Here is a 25,887-nt window from a genome sequence, read left to right on the forward strand (position 1 = left end):
CATGATCTATCAAACAGAGGTCTTTTCCATTAACTTTATTCTCTGGCTGACCTGAGCTCTGCTTTCAGTGTGCCAAAAAAAATGATGTATGCAGAATAATATCTTATAGTAATACATAAATCACACAAAAACCATATAGGTGTTTTTAATGCCTCAAACTTGAGGTGAAAAAAAAATTCAAATAGTTTAACCTAGCTTTGGGGCTTCTTTTGCTATATTAAAAAAAAATTATATAACAGCCCAAACTGAAATCTGCTGAAATAAAAAGGAAAAAGTGGTGTTTGCTTGAGAACACACACAGGACTGTGTGAAAAATTTTATGCTAGGAAGAAGAAGGCTGTACTCAGTTCCCTAAACCAATATTTAAGTAGAACTATATTTACTTGTAATTTCTGAAGCATGTGTTACTCAATAAGGCCAAAGTTGTTCAGCATTCGTTGAGTCACTTGTGCAGAGGCCTACACAATTTTTATAAAGTTACCTCATACGACATAGAGCAAATGTATTTGTTCTGATTGCATGACTGCTGGGACTGTTGAGCACAAGAGAAATACATACATTTTCCTCATTCTGATTCCTGAAGTGGGAATTTAGGTCTTACAGTGAGGAAAGGGTGCTTGCTTTCCTGCAAAAATGAAGTGACAAAGCAAAGCACAGCTCTTGATAGAGTTTAATATGTCAGTTTCTTCGTATGTGGCAACATTTCAAAGCTTTAAATTCATTCACTTGGGGGAAAAGTTAAGGCTATACTTTTAAAATTCACAAAAAGGCAATGGAAAATGTTTTGGAGGGAATGGGTGGAAATTTCCCTTAAAAATTAGTTACCATGTATGGTTTTTATATTAACAAGCATTAAGTGTAACTAGAAATGATTTCATTTCCTCAGTAGCTGGTTATACTTGTTTCCCATTTTGTCTGTCAGCAGCCTTGCAGAGACTCTGTGGTGCTAACAGAAGATTTAGTCATGTCTTCTCATCTGCTGACAGAGCACTTACTGGAGATGCAAAAGATATTTGATCACTTGTATACACACACCAGTGGATGCTGGTAACAGCATAGCAGCAAAAAACGAGTTTTAACTTGCATGCTTCACATGTGTCATAATGTTGCTTGGAAATCTACTGCGTTAAGTAGTAATTATTTAATAACAATGTGGTATCAGGAGACATGCCAGGATTTATTACATGGAAATACATGCAAATATTAGCTGAAACAGCTCTCCATATATCAAACATCTATTGTCCAATACTCACTTCTACTGAGCTTAAAAGAATTGGCATCACTGGGTTTTACTTATGAGTAGTAAATTCTTAATATTACCTTTATCTGACATGGAGTTAATAAGTAAAACACTACCACTGCTGGAGACAATGGCCCTTGCAGTGAAGTATTTTCTTTCTAGGATACCTTTAAATAAATGTACCATTAAACTATGTAAGCAATGAACACTGCATCTGGGTTGCTTTTATTTGCATCAGATTTCCAGATACCAGTGTGAAATGTACAGATACAATAGGATACACAGTACAAAAGGGTTTTTGATCTTGGGCAGCACAGGCATTTTTAATCACTAAGAATTACATTCAGCCAGTGAAGAGTGAGCAGTACAGGCTTTATTCAATGTTCATGTCTCAATTAATCTTTCATATGGCATTGTCTTGATTCTGAAGAGAAATATCCCTTAAAAAGGAATCCCTCCTGTATCAGCATAGGTTCTCATTTTAATGAGAAAATAGTTTTACATTACACTGAAGGCTATAACAAATGTAGACTCAGATTTAAAAAGTCATACTTATGAAGACAGAATTTGCACATCAGTATTCAATTTACATGGCATGTTCAGGGGAAAAAATAATCAAGCCAATAACCCCGCTTAGAAAAATCCCTTGTAATGAATGCCAGATTTTAGAAATGCTACAGTCCTTCCCAAAGCTGTTCCTTGGCAGAGCTGACAGAATGCTTAGAAGGGAGGAGCTTCAAGTTAGAAAATTATTTCCAGCTTTGCATTTGCCAAAATAAAGAATTTATTCAGGGACAACACTTACAGATTCAAAACCTGACAGCAGAAGGGCAGCCCTCAGCCACTGAGCATTTCAGGTTGCTATCCTGGCATGCTGCAGCAGATGAGGCGTAGGTACAGCCCTGGACATCTGCAAGGCCCTGTTAACAAGAAGCCACCCAACAGGCCTGGAATTGGTTCCATCCCAAGCAACATAACAGATTGAACAACGCATCTGCAAGTGAATGGAATTAAAGGGTCAGTGTCCCAGGCGCAAGAGCAAAATCACTTCTTAATGTGCATACTTTGACGCTGCAGAAAGCAGAGCACTGAATCTGAATCAGAGTGCTTTATATCAGACCATTCTTTGTAACTCTGCTTTAGGGGAAGCACTAACATTGAAAGCACTAACAATGTGGTTTCTTGGCTGTGCAATCTCTTAACACCAAAAAAAGGAGAGTGAGAGAAAGGAGACATCCTCTTTCATCTGCCTAAAATCAGATTAAGATGACTGTGAAACTACAACTTAATTGAAAACTGTGAAAATTAGGGAATGGCTAAATTGACTAAGGTTGACTCATAACAGGTGATCCAGCAACTTAGTCATAAGCCTCAGGCAGAAAGAGGACCTCTCCAACATACTGCACCTCTAACAACAATGAACCCATTTGTCTTCCACCCTTACATAGCACAGCAGATGCTTCTGTATGGTCATCTCAAAAGTAATGCTAGACATCAAAGGTTTGGTTTCAGTCAGACTGGGCTAATCTTCTCAGAGTGTGTCTTCAGTTTAGTCTGAAGCCGGAATGCTTTTCTGATACGAATATTCTGATCAGCTCCACTTACTTTGCAGTGGTTCACATCGTGTTGTGGTTTTGGAGCACAGTATTGGATTCCTTTCAGATGAAACTAAGCCAGAAAATGTGCTCTAAGAGCACAACTAATGCACTGCATCTGCTTCAGTCTGTGGGATGAGATTAGAGCTAGCCTGAAGTAAACCTCCTGAAATGCATGCAGGGACAGATATCATTCAACAAATTCGCTCCTTCTGGTCTGCCCTACTTGCTAATGTAGATGTAGCCCTAATTCTCTGTTCTTCTCTACAACCTGAAAAAGTTAATTTTTCTTTTTACAGTTTGTGCAGTGTCATACACTTGTATCACTGGACATGTAAAGTCATTTGCACTTATCTCTGTTCATAATCCTAAATACCTGCAAAACTGACACCAGATGAGAGACTTTGATGTAGCTGCTGCTATGAAGATCTTACCAAAGAGATGGTATTCTAAGAACAGAGCAGCTATCCACAAGAGGTCACTGTAAGAGCTGCAAGGACCTCACAGGGAAGATACTGGCTTTGGAACAAAGTTGAAGAAACTACTGCTCTTTGCCTGCTGCATAATGAGTCAGTTGATTGCCAAACAATTTTTGAAATGGTTAAACACAACCTATGAAAGGAAGGCATTCTTCCAGACAACTGACATCAACTTCTACATTTGCTAAAAGGAAGTGCTTCCCAAGCCCAACCCTCCCCCAGAAGCACATCAGTAAAACCTCACCATCGTGTCTCATCTTGCAGTTAGGATATATAGGAGTTTACGTTTTTTAATAATGCCTTCCTCTAAATATGAATAAAATTTAGACTTGCTAGGGTTTGTTGATATAAAGTCTGCAATGCTGAAGAATGCTGAGATGCCATGTTGCCTACTGAACCACAAGCAACACATTTTTGCATTAAGGATGTTGTGGTGCCTGAGCTAATTACCCATTAACTTGATGAGGTCTCCTTTGGGACTATTGTGCCAGCTCACATGGAGCTTTCTAGTATGGCACTGCATTCTGTGGTACAGATGTACTCTGAAGGCAACTCTGAAAATGACGGAAGCGTTACTTCTAGGCAATATAACTGAGATGAAGTCTCAAGACAGAGTAACTAAGCTTTATTGTAGGATTTTTGCTGAGTATAAATCTAAATAATGATTAAAAATGATTTGACAGTTTATGTCAGCTAGAACTCTGCCTTGTCAGGAGAGAATGTCTGCTGTTCCTGTAAGATACAGCCTATAGGGCCCAGTGGCTCACCAATACAGAACACTTCACAGCATTTCCAGAAACACTGACAGTCTTTTCTTACCTTTGGCTTTGGATTTCCTTCCACTTTGCATGTAAATGTGACTGGCATTCCCTCAAAGATTTTGTAATGCTTCAGCTTTATCTCAAAATATGGTGACATACTGTTATCAATGGGTTCATCTCCATGTTGCACCTCATCATCAGATTCTTCCACAGGAGATCTCTCCAGTCTGTATTCAATCTCACTGATCAATCTTTGCTCAAAGCTAGAGACTTTGTACTCCTGTCAAACAAGAAAGGTACATGCTAGTGTCCAGCTTCAGCACATCACTCAGCAAGTTGTGTTCTTACTGTGTTTTGGGGTTTTTTTAATGCTACTGATCTTGGACATCTGGTATGAGGCAAAAAATGTATTTCATGTTATCTTGAGGCCTAATTTACAAGAGGAAAGAAAGTCATTGGTTGCTTTCTTTCTATTTTTAAAAAAGCCTATAAGAATAAGAGTATTCTGAAGCAGTCCATCAAGACAAAAGAAACACACTAATATCTCCTTGATGGTATGGGCAGATTGAGGATAGCTTTTGCTTCCAGATGGCTAGAAGACCATAGGGTTCACATCTGCTGTTTGCATGGAATTGTACCAGAGACTACACCAGATGATTAAAATGATTTTGTTTACCGTCACCTATAAAAATAAGAAAAAAGATACAAGAAAATGGCAACACTGGCAGTCCATGATAGCTGCCTCCCTTTACTCCTGTTGCCATGGTCTCATTTGCCTGATCAAAAGTATCACTCCTTACTAAAAACAAAATTTGTCATAAAAGATACAGAAAAAAAAGTGGAAGTTTCATCCATGTAAAACACTACTGGTTGTTTAAATTTGCTATTCAGTTACTGGGAAAAGTTACAGTAACATACAGAGTTATGTACTTTCTTGACTTATTCACTTTATCTACTTCACAGAACAAAATTCCTGGTTTGGATCTTAGTAATAACAAAGATAATTCCAGAATGTGAGCAGTCTCAGAAGCAGAAAAAAAAAAAAATTTTTTTTATTAACCAATGCTCTTCTCAGTCATCAGCAATTCAGGCACTCTTTCATATGACCTTTTGACATTGTCTCTGACCAATGTTTCATTTCAAATAAAACACATCTTATATGAAATCTCCTTCCACATGTCCATCTTTTATAATTGACTCTGGTCTTTCTGCTGACTGGTTACAGAGCTAATCATAACCTTCAATAACAGTAAAAAGAAGAAGAGAGAAAGAAGAAGCAAGAAATACCTTTGTAAACTGCAGACATATTTTAAATTTCTGTGTTCTCTGAAAGTTTATCTTGAAAGTAAATCATGAAGTACGTATGGCATATATAAAGAGTAGCTGATTTTGAAGCAGGGCAGTTAGAATCAGTGTATGTTAGCATTATGGCAGAAAGCAAAGAGAGCACACCACAACTGTGGCTAAGCTGCATGCACTCAGACAATTAGGGTTATGGACAATTTGAATACTTTGGAGGGAGTGCAGCCTAAATCTCCCCTAATGCTAGGTGATCTCTTCTTATTAACCAAGGATAGTAGAAGGAAAAGGGCAAAGACAACACAGGACAAAAACCAATGGACAAAAAAGCAAGACAGAAAAAGGTGAAAACAGTAACCTTTTGAGTATCCGCAGGACTCACTACAGAAGCACCAACAGAGCGAGCTTCCTGCAAGGGTAGAGAAAAAGATCAAGAGGCAGAAAGAAGACCAGGACACATCCATGGCAGTTTCTCAAAGTCTTTATCAAGAGAACATACTTTATGTGGTAACATGCACAATTTTATGTTGTAAATGCTACGCATTTTCAAATAGCAGCTCTGGCATCTGAACAATGGAGAACGTGTACCTGGCCTTTCAAGCAGACCTTCTGTTATGTTTTTGGTCTGCATCCAAAAAGTGCAGATTACACCCATAAAGAGGAGAGAGTTTCAAGACAGTAGATGTATTTTTGCCTTAAGAGACTTAAAGGTCTGGACAGAACAGGATCAAGGGAAGAGTTTAAAGCAGCGAGCAGACATTTGAGAATTCTCAACTGTATTCAGCATGGAAAAACTGAGCAAAAGCCATGTGATCCTCTAGCTTACTTCACTGATATATCTTGTGTATATTTACAGTCTTATGTAGGACTTTAAGAGAATCATAGCTTGTAAAAAAGGAAAAATTGGAAGATATTTTTTATTTTCCTAAGAAACTGTAGAGTTATGTGCTACCTGTATAGAAGGCTCCTCTTCTGGTTCCTGTATGTTGAAGACAGTTGCAGCATTGTCTGCTCCCAGCAACCGACGAGCCATTTTCTCCTCATACGTTAATCTCTAAGCAAAAAATAAAAGGAGGATGAGGAAGAGGAAAAAGAAAAAAAGTTCTTGTTTCCCATCAAGAGCTGCAAGACAGTTAAGCTGTAAGCAATACTTTAAGCAACGTTAATCAAAGAAAGCAGCAACATGTTTCTAAGGGAAATTTTCTATCGCAGTTTGTAATGCATTTTTTTTGCATTACAAGTGGCTCTTCTGGCTTAAGCAACCCTTGCCCTGACTCTGCCATTTGTTTCTATCTTCCTGCCAGGAACTTGGGCAGGAATGAGCAATAGGAACTGCTTAAATCAGCATGGCCATCAAAAAAGTGCATATCAAATCATCTCAATCTTACTTCTAGTCATCCTGCTCAATTTTTGCATTAGAACCACACAGCAGAATACTCTGCCAAAAATGCTAAGGAGACACTATGCTACTTGATTATTTTGTCAAAAATATGACAGCTGTATAGTAAAATACATTCTTTGAGGGTTTAGTTTCTATTTCTTCTTACTCTCTTGGTAATTAGGCAACAGCTTATAAAAACAGTTTACACTCAAGAAGGTAAGGCAAGTTAGAAGAAAACCCTAAGTGTACAATCCAATTTTTTCATTATTATTGTTCCTTCTACATTCAATAACACATTTCAGGCACTTAAACACTTCCTTACAAATCAACAGGGAACGAAAGACAAACTCATTATGTGGTGAAATGCCTCATTTAAACAGAAAAATGAGAAAAGAATAGAAATTGTAAAACATTACTTCTATTTAACTCTCCCATTTTTTAAGCAGCTCATTTAAATTTCTTTTTGAAAGCTGTCATACTGTAGCTAAACCAGTAGGCTGAGACTCATGAAAACTTGGTACCAAAGCTGGTTAAGTTTTGGCTTGGTTACAAAGTCTAAGCAAGCAATGAACTTTTTATTCACTTTAATTTCTTCTGTGATCACTCCAAGTCCCCAAAGCCACGATTACTCAAACAGAATCACCCAAGACAGGAAAACGCAAGGCAAAGGCCTCAAGGCAAGCACAAAAGCAGAGTTTACTTGGTTCAATCTGCCACATCATCTGATCACAGTTTGTTGTTTTCCATTTTTTAAATCTTGTGGGTCATGTGGGCTTTCTCATGACTTTCCTTTCATTTGTCCAGGTCAGATATCTCTCTCACTTTCCAAAACAGGCACTGACAGTCGTGCTCAGTCCACCTCCTTTGAAAAAACCATGAACTTATACACTGTGAGAGTGATTCTGCTTAACTGCAACAGAAAACTGCCATATCCTATGCAGTCAATGGAGAAAGGTAAGCACAGCAGCAATAGTTGCTCTACACATTTTCCCTACTTCACCCGTATCAGGAACCAGAATCCAGCACTCGTGGAGTAGGTAATCTGACTCATTAGGTTATCTTGAACTATACTACAATAGTCCACATCTCATGGTAGCAGACACAGCAGACTCCTGAGCACAGTCCAAAGAAACCTAAAGCACACTACCTTTCAGTGACATAAAGGTACCCCAAGGCATTCAGATGCTTTTGAAAACATTGCATAGGCACAATAGGTGTGACCATTTACATTTAAAAAAACCCTTCTCTTAAAACAGATTTCTGCTTCACAGACATTTAAATCCATGTCTTAGTAAGAGTAATCAGTTCTTAGAAGAGTTGTTTCTCATCGGCTCTGAGCAAGAAGAATTTTTGTCTCTTATGCACGTCTTAAAATGCACAAAAATTAATGGAGAACAGTGCAGATGTGCATTTCAATTGTTTAATATACTTGCCAATTTTCATTCATCACTTCCTGAGTCCAGGCTCTTTGGTTTTTTTATAGGTCAAAAAAATACCACAACTGTAGGATGTAACGATGCCTGATTCCTAGTGGGTTTGCTTGTCATGATGAACTGCCTTGTCTACCTCCAACATGAATTTACCAGCCACTCTTTAACTCCATTGGCTGACAGCTGGGCAAATAATAGAATAAGTCTGGACTGATCAAGAGCTATGCATATGCTTACTGTCCAACCACCCAGTGATGAACAGTCATAAGCAAATTGCCTTGAAGGATGAAAAAGCCCTTGAGGTACAAACTGTGCAGGCTTCTTGTGTGAATTCATCAGCCCTGAGACTTTCATTGCTTTGATAAGTCCGAGTAAAATTGCTCAACAAGAGACAAAGTGATAAGCCAAAATGTACACTATCATTCCTTACAGAAATGCAGTCTTGGAAATGAAATTTAAAATAATAAATACATAAAATATAAAAATTATCACACAATAATTTTACATGCAGCATGTCTGAGCCACTATCCTTTGATCCTCACTCCCATTTCCCACAGTATTTTATGTTTTTATACCGGTTGCCCATTGTTCAAAAGGTCTTCCTTGAAGCGAAGTTTTCTTTCCAGATCCTGAATTACAGCATCTTTTGACCCTTGAATCTCTTCATCTGATGCTATCCTAGCAGTTCTTCCTGTTTTCTTGGGAAATCCCCTGCAAAAGAGTACCAGAAAATTCATGAGCTTTCCTGAAATCATTGGTACTTAGAAATGTATCTGGAATCACTGCTATAAGTGATAGGCAAAAAGAAGTAGCCTAGATAAACTTCAGTTTATGGCTTCTAAGTAAGCCTTCAGAAGCTGCACTAACTTCTCTAGTAAACTACGGAAGCAGAATCTGTCTGAAATTTCTTTGGTATAGCTGCATATCTATCTGAAAAACCTATTCAGGGAGTAGCAATGATTATTTTTTTCCATATCAAATTGGAACAATATAGATCTATGAGGTCATTCAAAAGTCTATGTATACTAAGCTCAGTACTTAGTAGTTAACAACTAGAATACTGAAATTAAAATTTCAGATTTTTCAAACCAGCTGATGATGCCGGGCTTGAAACTTGTTTGCAGGTAATAACTTCCATTAATAGTGATCTTTGAAAAATGTCTAGAAGTGGTCTAATGATGACAAAATTCAGGAAAAATGTTCAAAGCATGACAGCAATATGAATGGAAAATGAACATATTAAGCATCTCTCCAAGATTCTGAGAGATTAAAATTTGAGCAACAATACAATTATTTCAAAAGGAAACAAAATCTAATTCTGGGATACACCAGCATAAGAAATGTAACTTCATTGTTTTCCTTTATTCCTTGCTGTTGGACACTGAAGTTCAGCATATTAGAAACTTTTAGATTAAGAAAACTGTCAGATCACTCAAGCATAGCTTTTGTCACACACACATAGCTATGTCACACACACACAAATATCTCATTTATTTATTCAGGAAACAAGAAGTATTAACATGGAGAGATCAATCAAACATCAGAAAATAGCTGTCATTCAGTGATTCTTCAAGTCCAATAGGGATGATTAGTAGACTAGATTACTAGAAGAACAACAGACCTAGCTTAGACACAAACAGTTATAGAAATCTCCACTTTCCACCCTGCAAAGTTAAACACTGCAACAAGTCATATAGGGAAGCTAAGGTATTTTATTTAAGAATAAGGTATGCAAATATTTCAGCAATGGCCTGGGGATCCATGGGAGCCTTCAACAGTAGAGGCAGATTCCCTAACACCCTTTCAGATATCTGATTATGTGCCAGAACATCCTGAGCTTTTCACAGTAGGTGTGGAAGTGTCATCCAAGACCTGGTCAAGGCAATTTGCCTAAAATAATAGTTTCTCTTCTCTATTTAAATTCACAAATAAGTATTTAAGCAAGGAAGTAGTTGGTTTTAAAATGTAAGTACAAAAATGAGTACCAGTGTGAATTTCATCAAATGAAAAAAAAAACCTCACTCTCTTTCATGACAATTTTGAATGGGGACAATGAAAGAGGTGCACAAGGAAATGTAATTCTTCCTGCAGATCCTCTACTTCCACCCCCTCATTTGAATCTCTTTCTTTCTCTACATTTATACACTTCAAAATATGTGTATATATATATATATATATATACACACATATATACATACGCCCCACACCAAGTTAACTTATGAGACATACACTCTTGAGGGGAATTTCAAAATAGCTGTAAGGCAATGGCAACCAACAGAAGGTCCTAGCTAAAATATATCCATCCTTTATTCAGCCTGAGGGATGGTTCATATGTCAAGACAGGCTGCCAGCAAACTTTCTGCAGCTGGTTGTACAAATATTTTTCACCATCCTTACATGCCCTTATCTGGACATATTAAGTATCTAAGATTTATTACCTCCTTACTGATTCATCAGCTTTCTTTTTGTCTTTTCTCAGGGATAATATAAAACAAAACATTCTGCCAAATCATTTGGGTATTTATAGGTTCATTCTCTTTTCAGAGTACATTGTATAAAGGTAACAGGAGATAGCTGGAGAAGGGATATTTCAGGATATAGACACCATTAGTCTTGAGCTCGCAACCACCACCACAACTATGCGAAGAAATTATCAGTCTTTGAGAACCAGACTGAAATTCAGATATTTTATTCACCTCTGAAACATGCATCACTTAAGTCACTATGGGCCTAAATATAGATGTAGATAAAGGCACACAAGCCTGAATCCTTTTGTTCGGAAAGGGTCCAATGAAATTGCCAAAACTCAGTCTTCTTAATTCTCACAGAGATTTTTGACAGCAACCTCGGCTTGCTGCTCCTTAGTTTTGAACATTTGCCCTAACATTTATTTAGAAAGAAGGCCAAACCAGCAGTACTTTTCATGTTTTAACTACAGAGCGCATGCTGTATGCAATTTCCTCTTTTCCTATGTACCTTTTACAGTGTAAACACGGGCAACAGACTGGCTGTTGTTATCCTTCCAAGAACAAATTCCTGTTTGCAGCCAACAGGGCTGTTTCAAAGAAATCCAGATCAATGCTCTGGTGCTGAGGTAATGAACAGTAACTTGATTTTTCCTTTAAAATTAAAGCCTTCTAAAAATACAGTTTATTCCTGTCCATTCAGCACATTTTTCATTTACTCTAAGAAGAGTTACTATAAGCACTGTAACAGGTCACAAACTTTGAAGCTGCAGCTGCATATTAAAATTGGTTTTGTGTGATGTTGCCATACACACTGTGGAGTGCAGGACTCAGCTCTACTTGGTAATGTGACCTTACAGGCAGGAATTCGAATTACGGAAATGCCTGAGGCACGGGCCTGACTAAGGATGACTTACACTAGATGAAACAAAGGTAAAAAAAGTTCAGTCTTTCCTACCACCCAAGACAAGTTCATGAAACCGTACGTTTTTTCTGTACTTGGAAAAAAAAAAGAAATGCCTCAGCACAGAATCAAGATGGACACAAATAATACATATTTCTGAGCAAGTTAGAGCCTTCTTAATGATTAGACAACACAGTGAACAACTTGACTACAAACTGCATACTTACCATCAAAACCGTATTTTTCTAAGGCATATCTTTTAAAAATGCATTTTTCCTCATTAAAGGAAGAGTTACTAGTTTTGCATTCTCCTGTTCAGTCACTTAGCCACCTAAGCAAGCTAGCACTCTGTCTGATGCTGCACTTTAGATACGTAAGTGCCATTTGCTTCTCAAAAGATGTCCACACATTTGGATATCAGTTGAAAAATACTACCTATTTTGTAACCAATAATCTTGTCTGCATTTCCAGCTGTTACCATCATTAGGCTAGAACTGATGGTCAAGAAGAAATCACTAAAGCACTGACTGCTCCTGAATGCTGACACAGCCCTCATAATCAGGTAACTGACAGAAAGAAAATCCTCCACTGGACTGAGAAAACATAATATATCTAAAACATTAACCTTTACTCCAATTGATGAAATGCTACTGGTTAACGTCTCCATGACTATCAAGCACTTGTACACACACAGACATTTCTGTGGCATTCAGATCTGCTTAAAATAGGGAAATTTTATAAGTCCTCTGAAGAAAAATATTTGCAGACCAAGAAAAGATGCAAAGCAATGCTGCAAATGGCCCCTCTCTTCTCAACAAGAGGTACAAATATTAATTCTCCTAGTTAAGTTCACTTGTAAGCTTACAACATCCTTAAGCATCTGCAAATAGCATTTAAAAAAGAGAAGAAAGAGGAGAAAACCATGTTGAAAATCAAGACTTCCAAATGCAGTCAGTGGTTGTCAGGATACAGTAGGTCAGTTATTTTGGCTACTGTCTGTGTGTCTCCACATTAAATTCATGATCTCTGCTTTTGAAAAATTTCAGTGTATTAGATCAGCGAGTTCAAAGTTCTGGATTTCAAAGTTCAAGTGGAACAAATGCACAACCGTATTATTTTGAAAAAGCTCATATGAATATTTATTTTATGAAAATCATGTGCAGGTACATAACAAAAATTGTCACACTGCATAAAAACAAAGCCCTCATTATGAGCTCTTTCTTAGCACTATCAACATGAAATGATCTGATATCAGGTATAAACCATTCAGGTGTTGGTCTAATAGCCACAAGTAGTATCCAAGCCATGGGAAAAGGAGGTACAAAACAATAAATCAAGAAACTTCGAACAATGGTCTACTGGACAGGAACAATAGCTTAAGAAAACTGTGGGTTAAGAATGAATGCAAACTGTAATATTTGCTGAAATTCTTCCAGTTACAAAAATGTCTTGGGATGTATTCTCCTGTTAGGCAGGGATAAGAGGTAGACTGAACAGGTAGCATACAGATATAAGGTGATCTCCCTTAGAAACAAGAAGACACCCTGACTTTTCTACTCAATTTGATGTTGGAATTACTAATGAAAGTACTTCCTTCTACCCATCCCTATTTTCACATCAATCATAGTGTAGGTAACCTCAATTTTTCACAGTTATGACAGATGTAGCTTAAAGAAATGGTAACTGTCCAAACCACATGGGGCAGCAGTCCAGTTTTCTCTGAAATGAGAGCTGACATTTGTAAGGGGGGACTATTGAAAGCTGCAGAGTCGGTTTCATCAAAGTGGTCACCATTGTTGCTAGCTGCCTTAAGGAACATAAATGTTACTAAACTATTTGTCTCAGAGATATTTGAGACAGAATTCAATGAACAAATCACAATACACATCTGCAAGACCAAAGCAGCAGCTCTGATTCAAAGGGGAAAAAAAAAGCTTGTATCTCTCTCTGACATATCTATTTTCATGATTCCCACAAAATCTCCTTTAAAATCTGGATTTAAGTGTCTTGAGATTGTTGAAACAGTATATTTATTACATACAGTGATATAGCAGCTTAATTATATTTTACAAGATACTTCAGAATACCTTGTCTTCTTTCAATTCTTTTCAGTAAGTAGGAAATCCAGAGTCATGTTCTTTCACCAATTCTATACAGTCAGATATTTTCTGTTTGCAACTAAGGTACTATTACTGAAGGTACTGGCTTTAAGAAAAAGTCTACTTTAAGGAAAAGTGTCTACTTTCAGCAAATGCAATTTTTGAAGCTACTTTCAAAAGGGTATTTGTGTAGCTGACAAGACATGCTTTTTTATACTTAGAAAAAGGTTTATATGACTTAACAGCTTTTTGTAACAGGGTTTTTATTATTTTTATTTGAATAATTAATAAATAGTCACTAAATCCTTCTCCCAGGATTGATTTTGCTTTTACAAATGTTCATGTAAACTTAACAAAGTGCGTGCTTAGCTAGAATTTGTAAGGAAGGGTATTTGTTTCATTTCATATGGATACGATTTTTTTTTTTTAATCTGCAGTGAAGACCAGATTCTAGGTTTTTCAGATTTAACTGTGGGAAAAAAATCTCTTAGCTTATGTTTCTGACACATAAACTCTGCTCCACGCAAATCTTTTGCGATTGAAAGCTAACCTGAGTCTAACGCATCCACCCACCCTGGAGTCTTTTTTAGGTAAAGAAAGAAAGAACTGAGATTTTTAAGAACTTTATTCCAACAACATTATTCCAGCCAAGTTTTATCTCAGAAATAACTGACAAGTGTTCATAATTCCCTTAAGTACTTAATTAGCTATGCAGTTTAACCAGCACTTGTCTTCTAGTTTAGTAACACGATGCTGTGGCAAGACATGGATTTATCAGATCTTCCCCACTAATAAAAAACAGTTATTCCCTAAACTTGCTCCCTAACACTGCCACAGTCACAGCTTGATAATGTTGATAATTTCCAACTGGCCAGAGCTTATTGGCAAGATGAGATATTTTATTCAACTGAAACTCTTACCCTTTTACCATACAATTATTGAAAAGAAATGCTTAAAATATTTAAAGGTGAATTAGTAGGTACAAATGATACAAAGCTACTTTCCATGTTTCACATGTCCAAATAGAATGAAGTCAGTTAACAAGAAGCTGTTTTCATTAGTCAGTCAGGGCTGTAAGTCTACATGTTTTTAAAAAGCACACAAGCAAAAAAAACCCAAACCATCCTGAAGAAGAAAAACCAAAACAAAACAGTGTGATGTTTCCAAATCTATCAACTGGAAAGAATATTCTTTGGATCAAACTGGTTTATATAATTAGCTGCCCTTCCACAGAGTCTCAGTGTCCAAAATCAAGGAAAATGTCAGTCCCTAGATGAAACATAGTAATTACTGCTTGTGGGCTCACAGACAGAGTATAGGGATAGAAGAGAGAGTTAGAAATGTTGTCTGACTTCTTATCTAAAAAAAAGCACACCATCTCCTTCGATTAATTTATTTTTAAAGTGAAATCATAGAATCATCAAGACTGCAAGCAGAACAAAGATGATGCATACATGGGAAAGGAAAGGAAGGAAGATGATGGAAAATGACTGGAGATGGAAGGAAGGTCAACCTCCAGGAAGATAAATAATAACTCCGCTAATCTCTATACAATAGCTGAGACTTCCATTTTACAGAAAACTTCAGTGATGCTGTCTTTGAACACGCCCAAAAATCATTACCTTCACCTGCAATTTTGATTACTTTACCTTTATTCTGCTCCTACCACAAACATAATTTGAAGAAAATAAGAAGGATACCTACAACGTAGTGACTGAGAAGATATGTAACTATGCTAAGACTTAGAAATTAAAAAAAAAAAAAGTATGAAAAAACCACAATTATTCAATAAATTCCACAGGATATCAAGATGCATAACTTACAAAACCAGTCTGCAGAATTGCTTACTCTGCCAAACAATGTTTTTGGTAGTTACAAGAGACTCCAACAAGGCTAAATAATTATCATTTTCTTTCAGATATTTGGCTATCAGTGTCACTGATAGCATGTCACAGTGTGTCAGGGTAAGAAGAAAGTAAATGACCATGAGATTAAAAAAACATGCAATCAGAATTTGAAAAGAGTATTACCAACCCTGAAATACACATACAAAAGAGAAAAGAGCTATGAAAACACTAAAAGAAGACAGGAAAACTGTTTTCAGAGTACTGCTAAAGGCACTTAATGTGAAAGTTTTGAAGTATCTAAATGCAATGACAGGTCTAAGTCTAGTTCCACTGGTGTTAAAATAAATATAATCATAAATCATAAAGTTGCCATCTAAAGAAGAAATCCTACCACTTCAAACTCTGCATTTGGAGTCTACAGTTAAAAAAAAAGTATGTCCTTTCCATAGAGGGTATTTCAAACCCTGCTTAGTTCATCTTCAGCAACCCATTATCATATTCTCAATATCACCACTATATGATTGATCAAGAAGCAGAGATAAAGCTAAATGGCTTGACTAGTGTTTTAGATGCTGAGCTGACACAAAACTTTGAATGTTTCAGTTCTTTCCTTGCACCCAATCTGTACAGCACCTTGTCAGGAAACATCCTTTTCTTTCAGTGAATCTCGGAGATGTCTGGAGTACATGGGGAGAGCACAGGCTGAGGTTATGGCATACTGTAAGTGCATCAAAAACTACAATGTCACAGAAAGGCAAGTGTGTTCCAGAAAAGAGGATCTGTAAGGCTAAAGCAAAAGCTGAAGGAAAAGACGCAAAAAGTGAAGGTGGGGAAAAAAAAAAACTGAGATAATAGCACAAATCAAAAGAGACCAAGAGCATTTGAGGGAAGAGAGGCAAGGGGAAGAACTTCTCAGGAGTAGCATGAGAATGACAGGTAACAGAAGGATTTACCCAGCAAGACACACCAGCTATTAGTAACCTACACAGTAAAATGGAAAAGTTGAGGCCAGGGAAAAACACGCATCAAAGACACATAAAAATAGATATTTTTTTGTGTCAGTAACATCTGTTACCATGTTTTAATGTTAGAATTCAGATGACAAACACTAATTGTGTGTGTGTATATACACACACAGATGTATACACACATATACATAAATTATACACACATACATTTAGCGTGGTTAACATGATCCAGCTCCCATCTGGACTACATCTCCTGAGGGAATACAGGCCAAGCAGCCAACTCCCTCATCCACAGCTCAGAGCCCAAAGCTGTTGCCTTGTCCCGGGGGTCAGACACACACCATCACAGGCACACCCAGACTGGCTGCTGGATTTGGGGATGTGAGGGGCACATGGAAGCACCTGCTGACAGTCTGAGGCTGTACTGCCTCAAGAGTTCAGTCTCTCTGTCCAAAGGTGCAAATGAATGAGGAAGAACACAGCTAATGCCTCAAGTGAGAACATGTTTGAACGCAGGATAGCTGGGAAAGAGGCTGCTTCAAACATATGTGGGGCACAGCAGGCTTCAGCAGCTGCTGACACCCTCATAGCACACAGAAAAGAACTTGTAAGAGAAGCCAGTTCCTATTCAGAACTATATAGCTCTACTAGAGCCTTTCTTGGAAAATCAAGGGTAATTGCAGGCTTTTAGGGGCTGTGCTTACCTGCCAATCTGTCAGCAAATTCATTATGCAACTTTAAGCAATCAGTATCAATAGAGAAATTCAGCCAGTGGAAAGGACATAGTAAGATAAAAATTACAACTAAGTGCAAGGGTAAACCGTACTATTTATTAATTTTGTTCCTAACTCTTTATGGCTAGACTCCATAATGAGCCCTTTGACAGAAATCAAGATAAAGAAATGCTTTTTAAAGCAGATACATGATTTATTAATTCAATATCTGTCTGTTTTCTTCCCTGTCTTCCTTTTTATATCTTGGACTGAAATAACTGAAGTTCCCACCATAACGATATGTAGCTGAGCAAGTCACCTAGATACTGCAGATATGTTTAGACAAACTTCTAGACAAAGTTATAAATAAGCCTTGGATACAGCTATTCTCATTTTTGCTCTTCAGCATGTCTCTTTGTTCTCTAAGGATGGAATGAGATTCTAGTGCCAGTGAAAAGACAAACTGATCTATGATGAAAGCTGACACACTCTAAAATACTATTTTGGCCTTTAAAGAAGACAAAAGGGGAAAACAAGTATGCAGAGTTGTTAAGGGGAAGGATTCTGTTTGTTTTTATGCACTGCTTTTCTAAATCACCTCCTAAGCCCCCTTCCCAGCTTCCTTAGAGCACAAACTCTAGCCAAAAGTCAAGATATGATGACCGCTTGTTTTGTCAAGATGTATATTTTAATGCCTTATACTTTAACTATCACAAAGTTATAAGGATTTACTTGATATTTCTCTAACTGCAGACATAATAGGAATATAGATTGCAAGTATCAATAAATTTGTGACTTTGAAAGAACTGGGCCATGAGAAGGTTTTTCTTGGATCTCCTTCCACTACAATGGGCATGCCGAGCCTTTTACTGCTGCTTTCATCAACTCCAATTTAAAGCTTTAGCTTCCACTTTTTTGTGTTCCTACTGTAGGACTCTTTAGAATCTTACTTCTGTAAGGGTTAGAAAACTATATCCTATCTGTAGCACAGAGACATTTGCCAACAATTCACGCATCTCTCCCTCTCAGGCAGCAGGAAAGGACCCTGAAAAAGTGTAAAATTAAGCAAGTGCAATAATCTTCCATACAAACTTCAGTACAGTCAAACTCAAGATCATTAGCTGATACTTACGGAGGTGTCACTCCTTTTGGGAGGCCCAATGCGTTGACAGAAACAGGAGGTGGTTGGGATGGCAGCATGGAACTGAGAAAAGCTGCTGGAGACTGGCTGGAATTAGGAAATCTGGGAGCTGGAGACAGGCTGTGGGAAGGTGAGGAAAGTGAAGGAAGAGGAGGAGGTGGAGGAGGTGGAAGTGGAAAGGAATCGCACACTGGATATGTCACAGTTGGACTAAAGACAGGTGGAGGTGGGGGTGGAGGGGATGGAGAAGAAGGAGACCAGGTGTACTCCCCTTCTGGAGCAAATTGCTGAGAGAAAGGGGGAACAGGCACTCTCCCAAACTGCTTCTGAGAAGCAATTGGAGACATAGGAGAAGGAAGGCTGGATGTAGATGATCCTGAAGATGGAGTGACATAACCCGAAGCAGGGCTGATGTTCTGAGCAGCAATGAACTGCTTAGGCCGAGCATAGTTAAAGGAGCCAGAGGACTGCATTGTTGGGGAAGTATGAGAGTTAAGAATACTCATTGGCACAGGAGAGGTGACAGACTGGCTGGACTCAAGCTCTTGGAAGGAGGGAGGGGGAGGAAAGAAAGGAGAAGAGGGAGAGTGCTGCTGATGATCAGGTTGATGTTGATGACGATACCACTGGCCACTTTCTTGCTCCAGACGAATTTGATTCTGCAGCTGCTGTATTTTTATAGGGTCTCTGTAAAAAGGAAAAACAGACAAAAAGATTATTAGGGGTGCAGTACCTACTGGGGAAGATGTAAGAGTTCCACTGGGCTATGTTATAGGACAGAGAGAATGTAGGAAAGTTCAAAGTGTTTGTGTATCTTGAATAAGTCCATTTGTTTAGAGGTAAAACATTAGTACAAAAGCCATTTTTTGAGCTCCAAAAGAGGAGAAAAAAGTATATGAATAACAGAATCTAACAGAACCCTCAACTCATAAAAGACAAATTTCTAAGACAATTTGAAGATGCTTTTGAGATTTTAAAGGAGCAATTCAGATAATATTGGAGGTAATGGTAAAAAGGTTGAAGTTTTTAACAAGGTTTATTTTAACTTCTTGCCTATTTCTTTCAATGGCCCTGCTTCACTAATAAACTTCAGATATTTAAGCAGTGACTTCAGCCTTGATTTCTGCTCTAACCTGACAGAACTAATTACTTCCATACTTTTAATGAGATACTTGGAGGGAAGGTAACAACTTCTGTGTTAGAGCTATCCATATATCTGTAGGTGAGCAAAGAAGACTTTCAAGAAACCTGTGCAATCTAAGGAAATGGTGAACTGAGCTTCTCCATGTCTTTAGCCCTGCTTTTTTTTTTTCCAGGCTTTATTCTTAACTTTAGGTCCATGGATTTGCGAACTGCAGCTCAAACAGAAATGAGACATTGACTAGCAGAACAATAAGGGCTAAAAAGCTAATGTGCAGGAGCACTCAAAACTGTTACTAAAGTAATTAAAAAGTAATATAATAAAAAACCCAAAATGTTCAAAATGATCAGCAATGAAGCAAAGCAGACCATGCACTGGCTTTTGTTTTTGTCCACAATGCAGCTGCTTGAATGACATTGAGAAAAATTAACTGTGTGGCCTCTCATCTTAACATAAATCAGACAGACTTGCTCAAAAATTGTCATATTCCAGCTGGAGATCATAACTTTATCTCAATACTCCAGACGTCTACAGAGTTTCAGCATATGTACATATACCTTTTCTGTATATTTAATATATAAATTATTGTATACAAGTGTGTCATTGTTTATATAAAATTTAGGTCATTTAAGCAGAAATTTTAGAAGCTGTCTACTTAATGCATGGCATATGATTGTATGATTCTGGCACAAAAATATACTTGTGTTGGTAGCAACAACATCAGGAATGGTAATATCATCACATTTTCCACTGTAAGATTAATTTTGATATTTCAACTATCCACATTTCCCAGAAAATGTTTCTTGACAATAATTCTACTTATGATCTCAGGCACAAGGATGCTGTTTAGATAAGAAAAAGAGGAGCAAGATTGTTTAGGACATAAAACTGAAAAATCAGCTATTTACACTTAACAGTTGCTTTTTTTCTTTTCTGTCATAAAGAATTTGCAGATTTACTGTCCAATACCTCTCAAATTATTAACAAATAATATTTATTTTATTTTCCACCATAATCACACCCATTAATTTTTAAATTTTTTGCAGAGAGGTTGAAGTTAAACAAAAAAGGAGAGAAATGTATCACTGAAAGGGGTATATTGAGTACAGAAGAAACTTAGCTGTCTCCAACACTTCTGTTTCCCTAGTATGTGCTAAAAGCAAGTCAGTGTCTTGTCTTGGGACTTTTTTATTTTCATTTCCAAGTCACATGGTGTTGTGCCCAGCCAAAAGTATAAGACAAATGACCATCTATGGCCCTGTCAGTGGTAAGTATACTACTAGAGCTCCCACCACTGAACTGCTGCTGTACCAATCCAGGCAGAAGTATAGACCAGATTCAGGGTATGCCTACAAAACTTTGGCAAATAAACTTAAAGTTTGCCCTCACACTAAGCTTGACTTGAGGCCTCAGCAATACACATGCCTCTAAACCAGTCTTCATTAGTTCAGGACTAACTTCAATTGCAAAGCTTTTGGCCAGCTTAAGGTCCAGATAAAACAAGTGCCTGTCTGCTTGAAAAACCACTTGCAGACATAATCGTTATCACATCAGTCCACATAACAAAAAACACAAAGACCTTCTTAGAGCAAATTTTCATTCCAGTGGGAGAAACCCACAACACCTGTCTGCAAAGGAATGCTCTCCAAATCACATAATTCTTTTAACAACAGATGTTGCCCTATAATTACTAATTTCTTAGGCAGCTGTATTCTAGGGATGTGTCATTATGAAGAAAAGAAAAAAAATAGAAAAGAATAATCAATTCACACATGTTCCTTTGCAATCACACCATCAGCAGCAAAAGCTCTGCATGGGTAGGTCACTGAAAGATAAGGCTGTTGTACAACAGATACAGGGAGCCCAGCAGGCAAAATGATGTGAGGGAACCAGTCAGTTATACTGCCACCATCAGCACTGAAACAAAGACAGCAATTAAAATAAAAAGTTCAGCTTTTGGATGATAGTACAGGAAAAAATAGTTTCATTTTAATTACATCCTCTTTCCAGTTAGCTAAAATATGTTTTGTAATCCCAGTGTTTTAAAGGGCACACATGCTTTCAGGAAACACATCAAGCTTGCCTAAACAATAGATCATAAAACTTATTTTCTCATGAGGCATTCTTGGGTTTGTCAAATCGTTAATTATTACAGCATTAGAACGGACAGTTAAAAGTAAATGTTTTAGTAAAATTCAATGACCAAGTAATAAAAAAAAAATAATAACTACAGTTAATATTGAGAAACTTCAGCAACTCACTGAAAAGTAGACTTAGCAATACATATTTTCAAAAGGTCTGTTTCAGTATTTATGTATTTTTTTCAAAACCAGATTTCTTACCTACAACATAAATTTTTAGATGTTCGAACAGGAATGCTAAAGCAGTTAAAGAAACACAAATAATAAAGCAGTAGTATTTTAACTGAAGCAGAAATTAATTGCAACAGAGAGAAAAGCAGTATTTATGCAGTTGTTAATATTTACAGTTTGAATACGAACATATTTGCTATCCACAATACTTAATCTTTTCTTATCAGCTAATAGAACAGGAAGGTGCAGAGTTTTCACCTTCACTTACAAATTTGTCTCAGTTTGTTTCTCACTTTTCTATGCATTTCTAATTGTGGATAGAGTTGGCTGAATGAGAGGAAGGAAGGGAAAGAAAAGCCTAATGATTTGTTTGCATCACTAGCAATATCCAGATGAGGTAGAGAATAGAAGTTATTCCTAGAGCACTGTGCTGCAGTGTCAGGCTTTCCTTTTCTTTATAAAATTAAACATCCAACAGTTAGGATTTTTTTTTAATTATTATTATATTTCAATGTAGGTATTTTTAAATTTAATACAGTTGAATAACAAGATGCAGTATTACACACTCCCAAGTATTTCTACAACCTTGCTTTTCTCCCTGACCTCTCTAAGAGCAAGGAACTAAATGAAGATACATCAATTAAAAAGTTTTAAGATTAATTTATTGGCTTACTTTATGGAAATGAAGTTAAATGGAGCTAAACAGTAGGGAGAAACTTTTGAAAACAGATGTTTAAAGAGAAGACTAGAGACTTGAGTTTTCTTGCTGGGGAACTAATCAATGCTATCTTTTTAAAAGCAAACCACTCTGGTTATATGAGAAGATAGTGGACCAAGATTATCAGAATTTTCTCTAAGGATGTCAGTATTTATAGCATATTTTAATAGTTACTCAAGAATTGATGTCCTGAGGCATTCACTTAGTTTAAATCATAATGCTGGTTTATTTTTTTTTCCCACTTTCATAATGTTTTTCCTTCCTAACAACTTCTTTGTATGATATTGTTTTGAAAATTAATAGAGAAGTTCTCTGCTTTGAGAACTTAACTGATAAAAGCCACCATCAGGAACCATAACTTTAAGCCCAGACGAAGTGCCTGGACACAGTGCTGTGCAGGAGGGGTGATAGACTGGTTGTACACCTCTGAAAGTCTCAAAAGGACCTGGCTACTGGGTTGCAGAGTACATTACAGCAGATGTCATTTTTAGGGATGCAGTAAAACCTTTATACTGAAAGGTTTCTTTGTCAGGCCCATTCACAGTCTCCCAATATTAGGATATGTACCCACTTTATTTTTCTCTTATATTTGGGTTTATAAAAAACATTGAAAACTTTATTTGGAGAAACAACTCACCAAAACCTCTTCTGGAAACCACCCATTTCCAGTGTAATAAGCCCAGTATAACCCAGTCCATGCACCTTTTAAACACAAAAGTTCATATGAAAGCCCTTTTACTAAATGGGGAGATGCTGTGCAAGCCTTGGGAGAAATCAGTCATTCCCAAAATGAACCCTATCCAGCTAGTGTTTACCACAGGGTGAAGTTTATACCTTTTTTTTACAACACAATACACAAAGTAGATTGAAATAAACCCCCAGAGATGAAGAACTAAGATGAAATAAAATTTTCTATGTTACAATTTTTAGAATTTCTTAATTTGGCTCTTCTTTGTTCTCCCCTACGAGCTTCACAAAATAAAAGAAAAAATGAAAAGCGTATTGAAAGAAGCATTTTTTTAAAGAGAAAGAATCCTATGTATCTCATGTATGGAAGAAAAGCAGGCCCATTTCTTCCACAAGTCATACCTGAGTGAAAACAGACTGAAAGCCCCTTCACAATCCTTCCAGCAGTCTGCCTTTTGAGAAATAGACAGTGCAGTTCTACAGAAATATAACAAAACTAACAAAAGGAAAGTACAGGAATAATTTAAATGAAAATAACCAGACTTAACCACAATTAAGCTTCAATTAGTTTTCTAAATTAAGATTTGAAACCAATGCCTCAAAATCTTTGTATTTTTGTCTTGGGGTAACAATTACGTATACCCATTAAATGTACCTTCTAATTAAGGCCTAGCTTCTAACTCAATAACCCTACTTCAGATTCATGCCAAAGCTCCACAAAAAGAGAAACAGTCACCATTATGCTTGTGTTAAAAGGTAAGGTCAGTAAATAACTATGTTTAGCTATATTTTTATATGTAAACATTTACGTCTACATTTAGGTATCTATTCAATGGATGCAATATTTTTTCATTATATTTTACCAATTTATTAAACTTAGGATGTAATAAAATTCAGCTACACCTCCTCAGCCTCTTGGCATCCCAACTAGATAATGGTAGGCAGAGCAGGACTGGAGAACTAGAGGCACTGTTGTGGTTCACAGTGCTTCTGCATCTGTAGCTCCTCAGCAGCTGCTGTGGCAGACTTGCCAGGTCACTGCGAAGCCATCTCTTAACACACTGTTTAATTTGCTCTCTACAACCACACATTTCTACAAACAAACATCTGTATTTTACTGGTATAAACGGTACTGTTTTCTCAACTTCTGTCTCACTGTTCCAGAGACTGAAATGCACATACAAACAGCTCATACAAAATCTGACGGAGGTCACTGGTATCTGGAACTGAGCTCTGACCAAAGTCTTAATATAATTCAACGTTTTCCGTCAGCTTTATAAACAGTTGAGAGCTGTGAAAAATGAAAACAACCTAAGCTAGCAGTGGATGAACTAACAAATGTATTGAAAAGAACTAATCAGTATACAAAGACAACTCTAACTAAACTGGGCCCACTGAAGGAAAATTTACTAATTTTTAGAAATATTAAAAATGTACAAGTATGACAGGGTAAGAATTTGATATAAAGTGAGAAGAGATGCCCCTGTTTACAAAAACTGCAGTTTTCAACACACAAATAGCCTTAAGATTGTGTTAATCCTAACACATTTACCCAAGCATTAAGCATCTTGATGCTAACAATCCCTTATATTTTGAGAAACAAATGTGAGCATCTTTAAAACTACCAAGGGGTCACATATATGTAAGACTAGAATTGTGAGTTAAAATAAAGACTACAGGAGAAGGAAAAACAAAAATCAGCACCAGTTCGGGTTTTACCCAAAAAACACTGAGATATATTTTTGTCTATGCTTGCAGAGTTCAGGGAGGATGCGATGCAGGGTTGTCATGATTTAATCCTTATAGAGTGCTATAGCTTAGAACCATCTCAAGCAGCTGCAATCTTTTAACATTTTTATTACTTGCACTTCAAAGCTTAACAATTTGAAAAATGCAGATTTGTGACAAATAACATTTTCCATATTTCAGATAAATATACATGAGTGCTTATAATTAATTTTACTGTAATCTAATGCACTCTCAGGAAAATCAGAATTGTGCTAGAGCTAACACATATACTGTATGATGAGCACACTTCAAAACAAAGCTTGACTTTTCATCTGAGAAACTTCATACACAAAAAAGATAAATGTAAACCATCTACTTTGGACCTACATTGTTTGTGAACTCTTGTAAGGAAATCCTGCTGTAATGTGGCTGTCAAAACCCTTTCTCTCTTTCCTAAAAAGTGGCAGCTGTCCCTGTGCCCATTTTCCACTATAGTTTGACTATCATCAAATGCATCAAGGTAATTTCTGTACTAAGGAAACCAACAGTAGTGATAGTGCCAGTATCCAGTGAACACAAGAAATTCTTTTAGAGACAGGAACCATTTTTCATGTCTCTATACCACTTCAGGGACATTTTTCAAAACATGCACCAGTGAGATAACACATTGAGCTTGGCTACAGAATGAGAGGAAATTGTGCTCTTGTGCATATTCATTGTTCCTCTAAGTCATAAAGACACAATACAGCTTTAGTAAAAAGGCTAAACTTCTTTCTCTGGTAGGGTTAGATCATAAGAGCTAATTAATCTAGTAGTCAAAAATCTGCCTGGTTTGGTGATTCTGTATTACATAAATGGTGCACAGAGATTCCAACTTTTACTGAAAAAGGAAGCAAAAAGTGTTATGTTATTAAGATGTAAATTGTAACAGGCATTAATAGCAACACAGGTTCCAATTTACAGCTGAATTTGCTTTAAC

General features: G+C 36.9%; 1 protein-coding gene across 3 annotated transcripts in view; it reads right to left on the minus strand.

The window, feature by feature from the left end:
- The window catches only part of PALLD (palladin, cytoskeletal associated protein), a 62,591-nt gene that overhangs the window by 14,575 nt on the left and 22,129 nt on the right, over nucleotides 1-25,887 (minus strand). The window contains exons 2-6 of one of the 3 annotated variants that reach the window (XM_030449772.1): nucleotides 18,314-19,009; nucleotides 8,761-8,896; nucleotides 6,327-6,428; nucleotides 5,733-5,783; nucleotides 4,134-4,355 (exon numbers count right to left, since the gene is read on the minus strand). In XM_030449772.1, the coding sequence (XP_030305632.1) occupies nucleotides 4,134-4,355; nucleotides 5,733-5,783; nucleotides 6,327-6,428; nucleotides 8,761-8,896; nucleotides 18,314-18,828 (1,026 nt within the window). In that variant the 5' untranslated portion in view covers nucleotides 18,829-19,009. The remainder of the gene's footprint in view (nucleotides 1-4,133; nucleotides 4,356-5,732; nucleotides 5,784-6,326; nucleotides 6,429-8,760; nucleotides 8,897-18,313; nucleotides 19,010-25,887) is intronic. The other 2 variants (XM_030449774.1, XM_030449773.1) reach the window with 2 other exon arrangements.

The sequence above is a fragment of the Calypte anna genome, chromosome 4A, assembly GCF_003957555.1.
Source record: "Calypte anna isolate BGI_N300 chromosome 4A, bCalAnn1_v1.p, whole genome shotgun sequence".
Lineage (NCBI taxonomy): Eukaryota > Metazoa > Chordata > Aves > Apodiformes > Trochilidae > Calypte > Calypte anna.